Genomic DNA, 15,772 nt, shown 5'->3' with positions numbered 1-15,772 from the left:
GTTAAATTGGCTTTTTTCTTTTTGCAACTGCTTTGATTCACACTGGTCACCCACAGTTCTACCCACCAATGCTATTGCATCATCAGTGTAAATCTTAATCCCAAAAGAAAAGGCAAATAACACCTTAGTATTATTATAAAAGTAGTTTTGCCCTCACACAGACCCTAAAAGTACCTCAGGGCCTGCCAGGGATCCACAGATCAATCTTTGTGAACTAAAGTGAACTAAAAATCATTTTAAAAGAGTTTAAAGCTCAACAAAAGTATAGCCTTACAAATTATTAGACTATTAAATCACTCAGAAGATAAGCACAATGAAATACATTTTTACTAATAAAAATAAATGATCTGATGAGAAAAAAGACAGACATTTAAACAAATATATTTTGCCAATACCCCCACTAAGTAGACCTTTAAGTGGGTGTAGCAATATAAACACTTTCAAATTAAGCATTTTAGAAACTATTACTTATCACTTAAATGACAAAGGCTCAGATTTAAGGATTCTAGAAAGCTCAAAGATTGGTGTCCTAGCTACGCCTCTCACCCAGGGAAGAAAAACTGCTGACTTCCTTTTCCCTCCCACTCTTGACCCATCAATCAGTGGGTCAATTACAGTGACAACATTACCTTCCATAGCGAAGATCCCCATGCTTACATACCAAACTGGGCAAGATCCAGAGCTTTTGGAGCTCTGCCTTGGCCACAAATGGTAAATGAGCACTTAAGATTGGGACACCAAAGTCAAATCTGAGGGTCTCCTTGGACATAACCCCCAAAAGTCGTTTTTGTTTGGCTGAACCACCACCTACATAGGACCAATGGTAATCACTGGATGGACCATGACAAGCCTTTAAAGACTGACAAGATTGGCCTGAGTTGTCTAGGTCTTTGAACAGTGATTCTCAAAAAGCAGGGACATCTGGATAGAATAAATTCATTGACTCAACTCACCCAGAATTCTCCCTAGTGTTTCGGCCCATAAAATCTGAGTCTGGTGTCTTCTTAGTCTGACTGGTTTGACACTGGATACATCCTGCTGACTCAGCTGTACTGACTCTGACCTACTGACCGTGACTCTTCTCATCCAGCGCCACATCTGCACAGGCCTGCTTGCTTCTACTTCAGCCAAGCCCCCCACTGCCTCTTCTGCAGTCCGGAACTATTTGAAGGGCTTAGCTTTAAGATCCAATCTTGTGTCCTTATGTTGAGTATTAAACTCCACCCTCTTTTTATCCCACATCTATCTACTCAGTCTCCTTTATCACATATTCACTGACTTAGTATATTCAACTGTGCCCATCTCCTTTCCCAGCTCCCTCACCAGCTCCTCAAACACATAAACCTTCCTCAGCTAACTAGATTATAAACTCAAAGTTCCTCCTATCATTAATATTACTATTATCCTACCACTTAATATTATCACTAATATCACCTCTGCTCTGCCCTGCCTCCTAATGCACTGCTTCTCTCCCCTGTAAACTGTACCTATTGTTCCTGGACAGTGTCCTTTCTCTACTATCCATCTCATCCTATTTATCCAAGCCCTGAAACTCCCCATCCCCAGCTCTCCTATAAGCTAAAGTTATATGCTTCTTCCGCTGTGTCCTATCAAAACCCATCATTGTTATGGATGAAGCTCTATTCACCTTCTCCTCCTCCCTCTCCATTTTTCAGACGTAGTCTTAGCTCCCCAGTGACACTGTATACTCTTAAGGGCTATGTCTTACACTTCTCTGTATCTCGTGAGACCCAAGAGGAGTACATACATCGTACACACTCGATAACATTTATTAAATTAATGATGAGTAATTATTATTAAACAGCTGGGGTTCTCAGAAAATCATATTTGTACCTCTGCTTGCCGAAGTTATAAAGAAGTACACAGGCCTGAAAAAAAAAAAAAAAACCTTCTAGACCTTTCCAAATTCTCCACTGCCTCCTATGAGAAATATCTGACAGCTGAAAGTAAACTAGTCTTTGCAAGCACTAAATTGCTCATCAATCTTCCAAAGGGTGTCACTTAGTCAATTACTTTCCCAAAGGAAATATAAATGGAACAGAGCTGCCAGGGAAAAATTAATACACCCAACTCTAGTAAGTAGCTCACAGAGAAAAGCTTTCACCACCCTAGGACATCTGAGCTATATTTCATTCCTGGATTCACCAGGAAGGACTGGTTTTACACTTAAAAAAAAAAATAAAAAACCTGTATTTTAAATGATTAATGAATGCAGTTAGGTTTGCAAGAAGTTACAGCTCAATATTAAGTAAGCATATTATCAACCAAATTTTTGAATTTGGTTGAATTAAAAAGTAGTACTTTTTCCTTGCATCTGAATGTATGACTATTGCCTCCATAACCTACCAAACTTCCCCCAAGACTCCACATAAAGAAGCACAATGTCAGAAGTTGGAGAGGAAAATGCTCAGCATGGAAACGTAACGCAGGCCCAGGGAACAGCAGCAGCTGCCAGGAGATCCAAACTCAGATGCTGTCAGGAACCACGGAGGTAGTGGGACTGAGCTAAGCAAATTGTAAAAGAAGAACAAGAGTGAGGGGGTGAGGGGGTGACAAAAGGCAGCTGCTTTCAAGGTGTACCTACTACCCACCCAGGAAATCACTGCATTCAAGATCGTGAAACAGGTGTGGCCATATTTTTTGATTGTTCAAAGGCACCAGAAACTCAGATTTTTTTTAAGTAAAACTACCCCTAAATTGGCAACAATTATAAAAACAAACAAACAAAAACCCTGTGTTAGTCCAGTATTAATACAACATGTTGTAGTTGTTTAATCACTAAGTCGTGTCCGACTCTTTTTGCAACCCTGTGGACTGTAGCATGCCAGGCTCCTCTGCCCATGGGATTTCCCAGGCAAGAATACTGGAGTGGGATGCCATTTCCTTCTCCAGGGGATCTTCCCCACCCAGAGATCAAACCTGCATCTCCTGCATTAGCAGGCAGATACTTTACAACTGAGCCACCAGGGAAGCCCAAGACAATATGAAGGGTTGCTAAGTGGTGATCTTCGGAACACACAGTAAGGTTGCTGCTGCTGCTGCTGCTAAGTCACTTCAGTCGTGTCCGACTCTGTGCAACCCCATAGATGGCAGTCCACCAGGCTCCCCCGTCCCTGGGATTCTCCAGGCAAGAACACTGGAGTGGGTTGCCATTTCCTTCTCCAATGCATGAAAGTGAAAAGTGAAAGTGAAGTCGCTCAGTTGTGTCCAACTCTTCACGACCCCATGGACTGCAGCCTACCAGGCTCCTCCATCCATGGGATTTTCCAGGCAAGAGTACTGGAGTGGGGTGCCATCACCTTCTCCAACAGTAAGGTTGGTGGGGTGCAAAAAAAATTCTAAAAAAAAACTTCCTAAAACTAAAGCTCTATTTCACACCCACTTTTAGTAACTGAATGTCTTTCTTTTTTTTTTTTTAATTTCTTTCTTAATCTGAGTGTCTGAGTACTTAATTCATGATCACACCAGATAGATGAAAAGCTCAAATGTAAAAATAACCAAAAAAGCAGAGGAAAATATAAATGAAAATGTATCAAATTTTTAGTTTGGAGATGACTCTAGTCACAATAATTAAAGAAATCACAGAATTTTTGTATCTATAATTTTATAAAACTAAAAAACATCTAATATGAAAAATTTCTTGTGACCAAAACTGAATGCAAAATAAAATCTGGAAAATATCTGAAGCCAGTATAGCAAAAGGCTAATAATCTTTACTCTTAAAAAAAAATTCTCACAAACTATTAAGAGACACAAGAAGAATGAAATCCAACTCCTAATGGACAAAAATAGCTTGCTGCTGTCAGTTCCTAACACAAAGCAATTTACCCTGTGGGACCAGGGCTGAGACATCTGCAAAACCACACATGAGGTTATGAGTGGGAAACACACATAGTTAAATGAGTTCTCAAAAAAAACTTTAAAAGCACCAGAGGAAATCAAGTGCCACAAAAGACCCAACAAATAGAAGAATTCATACCCAAGGAACTGGATCTTCAAATATGATAAGAATTTTCAAAATTAATTATATTGAAATCATCAAAGAGATAAGTAGAGTTCCCTGTGCTTACGTCCATAAGAAGACCCGAGCAGGAAAATATGATAAAAATCAACTGCAAATCTTGGAAATGAAGCATATAGTCATTGGTATTTTTAAAATATCCTAAACAATATAACTGAGACAGTTGAAAAGAAAATCAGTGATTTGAAATTCAGTATTATCCAAGAATGCACCATTAACAAATTAAGATAGGAAATATACAAATCTAAAAATTCTCTACCCCCCAAAATTCATATATGTATCTATATATACAGTTTTATGAATAATTTCAGGAGGTTCCCAGAGTTCCTGAAACCCAAATTCTACTCTAGAATTCTGAACACATCTTATGATCATATGAAGTCTGTCCCATTCTCTGTATACAACACAATACTGTTTCAAGGTTCAGGAAACAGACATTATATTTGAATTAGGATCAAATTAAAGAGCAACCATACCAAATGTAAGCCAAATAAATCTGAACAAAAGGGTGGAAGATCTAAAAAACACCTTTCTCCAAAGAAAGCACCCATATGGCTAAAAAGCACATGAAAAGATGCTCAATGTCACTAATTATTTGACCAAAACTACAAATAAGATATCACCTTACACTGGTCAGGAGGGCTTCCCTGGTGGCTCAGACGGTAAAGAATCCACCTGCGATAAGGGAGACCTGGGTTTGATCGCTGGGTTGGGAAGATCCCCTGGAGGAGGGCATGGCAACCCACTCCAGCATTCTTGCCTGACAGAGGACAGAGGAGTCTGGTGGGTTACAGTCCATGGGATTGCAAAGAGTCAGAAAAGACTGAGAGACTTTCACACTGATAAGAATGGTCACCATCAAAAATCTATTATACAAACAATAAATGCTGGAGAGGCCATGAAAAAAAGAGAACCCTCCTACACTGATGGTGGGAATGTAAACTGGTACACCCACTATGAAGAACGGTATGGAGACTCGTTAAGAAACTGAAAATAGAGCTACCATAAGATCCTGCAATCCCATGCCTGGACATGTATCAGGAGAAAACCATGCTTCAAAAAGATACATGCTCTCCAGTGTTCACAACAGCACTATTTACAATAGCCAGGACACAGAAGCAACCCAAATGTCCATCAACAGAGGAATAGATAAAGATGTAGAACATAGACACAATGGATTACCACTAAGCCACAAAAAAGAGAAGGAAAGAATGCCACTTGCAGGAACATGGGTGGACCCAGAAACTGTCGAACTGAATGAAGCAAGTCAGACAGAGAAAGACAAATATCATATGACAGATATCGTTTATATATGGAATCTTAAAAAAAGGGTACAATTGTACAAATGAACTTATCTACAAAACAGAAATAGAGTTACAAATGGTTACCAGAGGGTAAGGGAGGGTGAGGGATAAACTGGGAGATTGGGACTGACATATACACACTACTATACATAAAATATGTAACTAGTAAGGAGCCATTGTATATAGCACAGGGGACTCTACTCAATACTCTGCAATGGCTGAAATGGGCAAAGAATCTGAAAGAGTGGATACATATATTCTCCAGGCAAGAATACTGGAGTGGGTTGCCATTTCCTTCTCCAGGGGATCTTCCCAACCCAGGGATCGAACCCAGGTCTCCCGCGTTGCAGGCAGACGCTTTAACCTCTGAGCCACCAGGGAAGCCGGAGATATATAGATATATATGCATAACTGATTCACTTCACTGTACACCTGAAACTAATACAACATTGTAAAGCAACTATACTCCAATAAAAAAAAAATTTTTTTAAGATAATACAAAAAAGAATCTGAACAAGAAATGAAACTCACAAAGAAAGAGTTCTGAATCCTGCCCAATATTTTCTGCTGTAAAACTCGGGTAAGATTAAGAAAATCAGTAATTACCCATAGCAAATATAAGACTCTAGTGTGTATTAAAATTAGTTAATGATTATAAAATAATTATCATTTTCAATGTCGACATTAACGTTCAGAATGGTAGGAGAATATAGATTATGTGTAACAGGCAAAAACCTTTTTAAAATAATATTAATGATCCATATGGGTGAAATTTGAAAGAAGCTAAATTACTCTGAATTAGAAAAGGATGAGAGATAAAGAGCCTGAGAGAAAAAGTAGAGAGAAATTGCCTAGGATAAGGGGAGTTTTAGAAACCAAGCTGGAAAAGAGCAGTAAAAGAAAATTCAGTGAGTGGAGCATAGTAATTTGGGGTGAGCTGAACAGAGCTGTGTAATGGCAATATTGGAGATCCATGCTGTGAGCTGCATAATGCAGGCCCAAAATACCTTCAGTAAAATCTACATATTGCTCTTTTTTAAAAAAAATAGGAGTGGGAGAGGCAATGAAGCACTGAGTTCTCCTTCAAGGTTGGTCTAAAGTAATTACAGGGAAGATATAGAAAGCTAGCCAAAATCTGTATTATGCAAGAAGGATTTAAATTTGCTTTTTACAGTGAACCTAAAGAGAAATGTTTGGTCCGCATCAAAACTTTGATGGAAGCCAGCTCTCTTACAGAGGTTCTGAAAACAAAAAAGTCTTCCTTAAAACACATTTGACATGTTTCAGAACACAGAATTCAAATGACAAACTGAATATCTTCTGTTTAAGAGGGCTAAGATCTTTGGAAGGTAAAAAGGCTTCTCTGATGAGAATTTAGAAATAAAATTGTCTTCTTGAACATTTTTAAAATACTTTCTGTATAAAGATTCTTTCAGGATGTATATTTCCATAGGTTTTCTTCAAGCTGACCTTGATGGTGGCAAGAAAGTACCTTGGTTGAAGATCCTTGAGATATTTAGATACATGTTTTTATCTTCTCCATTTCCACATCACTTAAAAAGTATACAAATGATGTTGTCTTGAAGTTCACAATTTTATAAGAAGATTGCCCAGTTTGAAATAGTAAATTTCAATCACAACAGAGCAGGTTCCTTTGAAAGACAGCCACATTGCAAACGAGAAATACCCCTGTTCTAGTTTTTCACATTCTTTCTTTGGTGTACATGCTCTCTACTTGGAAACATAACTGTGTATGAATCTGTCTCATCACAAGCCATCTCCCTCATAAGATGACAGAGCATTTATGCATGAATCTTGGTCTCCCCTCAAAACATATTTTTCTTAAGGAAGAAATTGAAAGACAAGTTTTCAGTCTCTGCAGGCCATCTATGCTTTTTCTTCTCAGAGTGAAACTTTCTGGCCTGGCACAGTCTATTCCCAATTAAAAGCAGCAAAGATGAAAATACCTGGCATAGAAGGCTGTGATCATATAGGCCTTCACTGATGAAAATGCTTTCTTCATATTCACAAAATAAAATTACACTGAAATGAATTTTGAATCAACATTTCAAGACTTCATGATGATTATATTTTAAAGCACAGAAGTATAAAAACTATAGGTACTTAAATCTTGACTGATAAATATAAATACTAACTATGTTCCACAAAATTTTTAATGTATTATTGTCAAAACATAATGTTCAGGAAAATATGTCACTGAGAAAAACACACAACATAAACATTTGCCAAAACAAAATGATGCTGAAAAAATCAAAACCAAAGATAATTTTTAAATGCCACTCACCAATCACAATTGAAGACTCACAGTGATAATAGCCATTACTTTGCTTTTTCTTCAGCATGGAGCAAAGATCTATACAATGTACCACTTCTTCTCCAAATCTATGGCCGATAAATTTTTCATATAATTTGGGGTCTATTTTTTTCACTCCCTTGAAATGACAAGACAAAATCACATCAATCAATCATTTCATTTAGGCAACCAATTCATATCTTTATCACTTTCTTAGAACCTGATAGTACATTTTGATATACAGTCCTGCCTGCTGGCATCTGAAAATGGATACCACAAAATTGCTGTAAAGTTGTTTTTAAAGTCTCTCTGCCTGGAATCAGTTGTATTTTTTTTTTTAATTGAAGAGTGTTGAGCAAAAATAATAAGATATATCAAGTTGAAATTTGAGATATCCAGCAAAGAGAAATCATCTCCAAAGACAATGGAGAAATGGGAGAATTTTTCAGTGACATGGAACCTAACATTTTATAGTGTGTAGAATGTAACATTTGCATCCATTTTAATAAATGGATGTAATTTTTAAACTCCTTATGTAAGAATCATCTGAAAGACAATTAAAGGCTATTCAAATTGGAGTCAATAGGTCTTTCAAGTTTTTCTCCACCTGCCCCTCCTGATTCTGTGTGCTTTCATAGCAGAAATAGGGCTTGTTGCCGAAAAATTAGTAACTTGGTAGTTCCCCCAAACATGGGAAAGAATGTCTCCCTCTCCCCTTACTATACATGGTCCTATGCCTGCCTCACAGTCCCAAAACACAGTCATTGAGATGAAGATACAGTACTTTACAGGGCAAGTTTACTAGCTGGCCGTGTGCAAACTTTTCCTTTAAATGTATATATATACATTTACATTGCCCTGGAAATACCTGTCATTTCTGAAACTCAGAAAATATAAAGAATATAGAAAAAAAAAGAAAATGAAAAATCATTTATGACCCTGTTATTTATATATTAATAAAATACATTAACCCTGTGATATATATATTCTTTAAGTCTTTCTCTATGCATGTATGTTATTTTCAAATTATACTTACATAAATCTTACTAAAGTATAATTAGAATATGTACTTTCCCTTTTTATTCACGAAAATCACAAAAAAATTTTAAATGCAGATAGAAAAAAAATTAAAACACACCAAACTACTACTAAAATTTTATGTATTTTATTTTTCCTATGCATGAGTTGTACCATGAGTATTATCTGATAATCAGCTTTTTTCAGTTAATATGTTAAATTGATAAGTAATAAATAAATGTGAAAAATATTTTTATATTTTCATAGTATTCCATTAGATGGAGATATAATTTATTCACTCAACTCTTTATTGTTGAACATGTTGGGGAGTTAAGATCCTACTTGCCTCAGCCAAAAAATATATATATATATATATATATATATATATATATATATATACACACACATATAACATGTTTTTGTTGAGCTATGTGTTTCAACTGAGCTCCTGATCTTTCCTAACCACTTCAGTCAGACTTCCCCACCTCAGTTAACAGCAACCATGTTCGACTTGATCAGGCTGAAAACCTTGGGGTCATCCTTGATTCTCTTTCCATTAGCCCTACTTCCAATCATATCGTGTTGGCTCTACCTTCAAAACACACCCAGTTCTCACCACTCCCCTGCCACCTCTGTCCAGGCACTTCTGTTTCTTTCACCTCGATTACCCCAAGAGCTTCCTAACTGTTTTCCCACTGTTTTCTCTTTGGAAGTCAAACTGATCCTATGAAAACATACACCCAGATCATGTCATCCTCTGCTCAAAATCCTCCAAAACGTCTCCATTTTTCTCAGAGGAGCCAAACTGCCCCAACCAGCCTGCAGGGTCCTGATCTGCTGTCCCTGGACCTCATGGGCCTCGTGTCCACCACTCTCGCCTTCATTCCGCAGCAGCCTCCCCAACCTCCTCGCTCTTCTGTGAACAAGCCAGGCAGAACCTACCTCACAGGCCCTGGGCTGCCTGTCCCCACCTCCTGAAACGCTCCTCCCCCAGATATCTTCATCGTCCATCCTCATCTCCTTTAATTCTCTGCTCAAATATTACTTTCTTAATGGGGCTTCACTTATTACCTTTTTATATAAAAAGATACCTAAGAATTGATGCTTTTGAATTGTGGTGCAAGAGAAGATTCTTGAGGCCCCCTTGGATAGCAAGGAGATAAAACCAGTCAATCTTAAGAGAAATCAACCCTGAATGCTCAATGGAAGGACTAATGCTGTAGCTGAAGTTCCAATACTTTGGCCACCCGATACAAACAGATGATTCACTGGAAAAGACCCTGATGCTGGGAAGGATTGAAGGCAAAAGGAGAAGAGGGCAGCAGAGGATGAGATGGTTGGATAGTATCACCGATTCAACGGACATGAACTTGCGCAAACTCCAGGAGATAATGAGGGACACGGAGGCCTAGTGGGCTGCAGTCCATAGGGTTGTAAAGAGTCAGATACAACTTAGCAACTGAACAATAGGGCTTCACTTAACCATGCCATCCCTCCTCCCCAAGCAGTCCTCCCAAATCCTCTCTCTCTTTCTCCCCCTATACATACTTACGTTTCTCTATAGCACTTACCATCTTCTAACATATTATGTAGTTCATGTTTATGTCACTGTCTGTCTTTAGCTGTCTTTCTCCATTAGAATAGGAGCTCTACACAAGGATTTTTGTCTGATTTTTATTCTCTGAAATATCCTCAGTCCCTTATAGCTTATGGACTTCCCTTATAGCTTAGTCGGTAAAGAATCTGCCTGCAATGCAGGAGACCCGGGTTCAATTCCTGGGTTGGGAAGATCCCCTGGAGAATGAAATAGCAACCCACTCCAGTATACTTGCCTGGAGAATCCCATGGATAGAGGAGCCTGGCAGGCTACACAGTCCATGGGGTTGCAAGAGTCAGACATGACTTTGCGACTAAACTACCACCACCATCCTCAGTTCCTAGAACAGTGCTTGACATGAAGCAGGGCTCAATAAATAACTGTCACAAGTGCAAAGGAGGATAAAGTTTCAAGAAGAGGATAGTTGACAACATCAAATGCTGTTCATTCATAGTTCAACAAGAAAGAAAATGAATGGATTTCTTTTGATTTGGTGAGCAGAAGTCCACGAGGGACAGCAGAGCCTAATGCGGAGGGTCAATTAGTACATAAGCGCACGTCCCTGCTTGGCCACTTCTCAGCCATGTGACTTCATTCCAGTTTCCTTATCCATAAAATGAGGCTAACAATAATACCTACCTCTAAGTGCTCATATGCACTAAATGAGTCAATTTATAAAAGTGCTGAAAACAGTGAAATATGGTAAATGTTATAATATATCATCTATCTATATGACATATATGATATATAGATAGATAGATATGACATATAATATATCTATAATATATTATAGATAATTATTATTAGTAAGACTACTGAAAATCATAGGTAAGATCTCAGGGGGAAAAGTTCTGAGTAAATGGAAACTGACAATCTTATTTCCCTTTCAAGTGCTTTTTCATTTGTGTGTGTTTGTTGTGTGGGGATGGGATGGGGAAACGGTGTCATTCATTCCCTTTGAACAGACAAAAGATTCGTGATAACTTAGCAGAAAAATTAAGACCTTCAGTTTTCAAGATACCATTGCCAGCATTGTATGGCCACTATAATCTGTATTTCAGTTTTGTAAGATGTAACTGTTTTTTTAAAAAAATAAGGAATAAAGGAAACATAAAAGCTACTCTAATCTGTTAGGCTAATTAATTTAATTTTAGCAAAAAGTAAGTACCAACTGTTTTGCAAGAATTCTCCACAGATGACTTCCAACACGAATCTTAAGCAGCTATTTTTTACTAGAGAGTGAAATGAACTTAGTTCTTTAACCCATAACTTACAGAGAGAGCTGTGGTTCAAAGAGGCAGGAGACCTTAGGAGGCACTAAACGTTATATGCTCTGATCAGAAAACATCTTCAATAATAAAAGTATCCAGAACAGCTTTGTCGGTTTTATAATATTAGCACGGTCCTTATTCTCCAGGGAATTTTTGTTTGACAATATATTTTGCAGGACTTTTTTAAGGCTCTTTTGTCCCTTGGAAATGTATTTCTTTTCTAGTAAAAATCTATGTGAATTAGTCTGACTATCCAACGGCAGCAGGTGGTATTTCTCCTTCATAATAAGGAAAGGACTTCCATTCAAAGAAAATAAACAAGTACATCAAAATTGGGTATCTATAGAGTAAGACAAAGCAGCCTCTAATTTTCCAAATGGATCCAGAGGTTTCTCAAACTAGTACCAGAGACATCAGACTGCAAAGCTATATTTTAAAGCTAAAAAGGATGGTTTTCAGGTTTTAGACCACAAATCAGTCTTTGCTTCCCTTCTTCATAGCCCAGACCCTTTCCAAGGTACCTCATGATTTTAAAGAAAAGATGGAAGTTTAACATGTTGCTGTTGAGTCTTTAAGTCATGTTAGACTCTTTGTGACCCCATGGACTGTAGCCTACCAAGATCCTCTGTCCATGGGACTTCCCAGGCAAGCATACTGGAGTGGGTTGCCATTTCCTTCTTCAGGGGATCTTCCCCACCCAGAGATCGAACTCAGGTCTCCTGCATTACAGGCGGATTCTTTACCATCTGAGCCACCAGGGAAGCCCATAACATATTAGGAAAGCACAAAGAAAAGCCTCAAAAATGGTTAGAGGCAGGAAAATCTGACTTGTAAAGGCTGAGAGAGTTGGGATTCTTTCCAACAACGTGTAGGGTATCGTCAACAAAACCATGCTAAGGGTGCTGCCTCCTGGAATGCTGAATATGCCTGGTGACTGTCTAGTACCTTGCTTGAAAATTACTTTTGCCTTGGACCTAACAGGAACAGGGTGTATTTTTAAGGCTTTGTATTGATAACTGTAACCAATATAACTGACTTATCAATTATACATCAGAACACTGAAGGAGAAAATAGGAATTTAAAGACAGAATGTCACACTTTGAAACAATAAATTAGTGGCAAGAAACATCAAACAAAATTTTTTCAAGACTATCTTAATTAATCATCAGAAATGACTGAAGTTTCACTTCCCTTTGGCCTAGTTTTGGGTACAGTTTAGGGAGAATTATCAGTGCTGTTCACAGCCACATGATAATTTCTGATACAGTGGACCATGAAACCTTGAGAAACTTCATTCTCGATTGCTACTTGGCACCCAAACAGCCAATACAGGAAAAATGCTATTGAGAGTGTAAGTATTTTTACAATCATCTGATGGCTGCCTCTGATAATTCATGGGTATTAATTACTCAGAAAGCATTCATCATATCATTTAAATGTTAAATGATGTGCAAAATTTAATATGCACCAAAGAGGATTCAGTCTTACACTCCTAGGCATCCACCTCTATTTTCAATATAGGAAGTAAACAGCCACAAAATAAGAAAATTCATATTAGTTAACAATCTAAATGTGAAAATCATTCAGCTAAGGTTCTGAAAGATAAAATACTTATTATTCAAATTTAGTTTCTACAACAAAGTTATTGTGATCAGAAAAACAATAGGATGCCAGTCTTGTTAAGAAGGTTAATTTTTTTGTAATAAAAGATAATTTCATATTGTTACTTGTTATCTTATTATAATAATTACAACTCCCATGATGCAAAAATGAGCAGGCTGCATATCAGACCAAAAAAAAAAAAAAAAAGTGTCCTTTTGAGGGTAAGTTTTATATTCCTGGAGCTCTGTTATTTTCCAATAGTTTATTTCTGTTACCCAGCAGCTCTGAAAGAAATGCATGTTTTCTGTGATAATGGCATGAAATCAAAATTCAAGATGCAAATTAAGACCCAATCCAAACTGGCCTGTCATTTTAGGCATCAGCTGATAAAAGAATGATAATCTTTTATGTTCATTTTCATAAGTGATAAGAAGTTAGAGGCAGGAAATGATACCAGTTAGAATGATGTGATACCAGTGATACCAGTTAGAAAACTAAATTTTTTAAGTGGGTTTTCAGTGACTTTCTGTTTCCCAGAGAGCCCACACATTTTCTTTTTTTTTATATATTTATTCATTTCTCTATTTATTTTGCTGTGCCAAATTTTAGTTGCAGCATGCAGGATCTAGTTCCCTGGCCAGGAATTGAACCTGTGCCCCCTGCATTGGAAACATGGAGTCTCAGCCACTGGACCATCAGGGAAAGCCCTTAAAATTATTCCGAATGATCACTATTCCTAGTGAAAAGTTACATATTGGTGATTCAAAGATATAAAAAGAATCTCTATCCACAAGGGGCTTCCCTGGAGCAAATCTTACTTTACAATTCTTAATGACTCTGTCTCTTGGCAAAACTACATTTTTCACTTATTTGTACTGTTTTGCTTCCATCTTTCCCCGGATACAGACACTTGATGACCTCCTTGTCGGCTATAGTCTTTCCCTCAGCCCCTCTCAGTGGGGAAAATGGAGGCCCCTCCCATTCAGGCTCAATCCATCCAAGCCTGCTCATGACAGGGACGGAAAGACATGAGGAGTCTCCAGCGCACAGCCAGTGTGTTCTCAAACAGCATGGTGCTTTCAGACCCAGTGCCTAGCACCCTGGTTGAGAACTGCCTTGCAGCTTTCCCATCTCCTCCTCCTGCTGCATTCAGCCAGCCTGTCAGCCTGGGCTGTGCCTGGACCCTCTGTCTAGCAAGGCCTATTCCCTACCTGGGTGGGGCCCTAACACTCTGTCTCAGGCATGTCAGTAACTTGAGAGATGAAAAAGTTAACGAGTGATGGGAAATAGAAAAAACAGTTCTACTTTGCTTATTGTTCTGTACCAATCTGAAAAAAAAACAATGCTTTCTACCATCAGTTTAACAATACTAGAAAATACTTCCACAGTATTTACTATGTACAGGCACTACTCTAAGAACTTATTAGCTTATTTAATAACTGCAATAACCCTCTGAGACTAGTACCATTATTATCCCCTGATAAGGAAATTGATTCACAGAGAAATCAGGTCACTTACTGATGGACACACAGCTAGTAAGAGGGAGAGCTTGGATTCAGATTCAGGGTAAGTGGAGAACACAAATAAATTGAAAAAGAACAGAATGATAATATTCAAGCTCTTTCACTATTTACAAGATTAAAATTCTAAGAATACTAACCATTCTTAAGATATAATCATATATACTATTGCTAAAACCAATGTGAAAATTGCTTTGAGAATTTCTAGCATCTAAAACACCTCCATTTAACATGCTGCATTAGTATTAACAAAGAAAGTGATAATTATACATCCATAGTAAATCAGTTTTATAAAGGTAGACGGCAAAGAGTTCATAATGTTACTTACACACAGTAAAAATTATCCAAAGTATCCAGACTCTAAGAAAAAGAATTCTTCTACTGCTAACATGCAAATAATCAACTAAAACACTGGCAGAGATTATCTGCATTTTTAAAATCAGCTGTTTATTTGAGCATCCAGTATTTCTCAGTTCTTCTTTTTAAGTTACTTAATGCTGGAACATCTATGCATCTCATCATGAAGCTTTTCAGAGAGGTCATCCCCTTAATCCCTCTATTTATATACTTGCATTTAGCACTACTGCTTTGTTTAATCTTGAGGCTTTAGAGAAAGAAAAAGTAGAAACTCTTTACCTCAGCATTATATCTAACATTTACAATATTGCACCTTTCAGCAAGTAATAAGTAGAAACAAAGCTGCTAGAGCTATGTTTTGAATCTATTGTTGACACCTCCTTCTCGCTGTCCTAACACTGAGACGAGATGGATGATCCTTGGGGGTATCAAGTGGCAAGGAAAGCTGTCACAGAGAAGAGGTGATAGACAACTCCCAGTAAAACAAGCCACTTCACAAAAAGCACCAAAAGAATATGCTGCATTGCTTCATGGTATTGTTTTTATGAGTTGCTGGAATCAAAAAGATCAGAGGCAGAACCACGAATTTGGTTGCAGTTAGCCCATTCATACTGACTATGAATGACATGTTAACCGGCAAAGAACATGTTGAGGGCACCCAGGAAGTTCTCAAAGTCACTGACTCAATGCAAAAGCACAGGGACGTTACAATACCTTTATTTACAACACACACTGCTCCCATCTAGGC

General features: G+C 37.8%; 1 protein-coding gene across 1 annotated transcript in view; it reads right to left on the bottom strand.

Moving 5' to 3' along the window:
- LOC128053386 (A-kinase anchor protein 7-like) overlaps window positions 1–15,772 on the bottom strand; it is a 124,329-nt gene that overhangs the window by 48,061 nt on the left and 60,496 nt on the right. Inside the window, exon 7 of the mRNA XM_052645905.1 lies at window positions 7,652–7,799. Coding sequence (XP_052501865.1) covers window positions 7,652–7,799 — 148 coding nt within the window. The remainder of the gene's footprint in view (window positions 1–7,651; window positions 7,800–15,772) is intronic.

The sequence above is a fragment of the Budorcas taxicolor genome, chromosome 9, assembly GCF_023091745.1.
Source record: "Budorcas taxicolor isolate Tak-1 chromosome 9, Takin1.1, whole genome shotgun sequence".
NCBI lineage: Eukaryota > Metazoa > Chordata > Mammalia > Artiodactyla > Bovidae > Budorcas > Budorcas taxicolor.
Note: the sequence above shows the minus strand (reverse complement) of the source record. Positions and strands in the feature narration are given on the sequence as shown.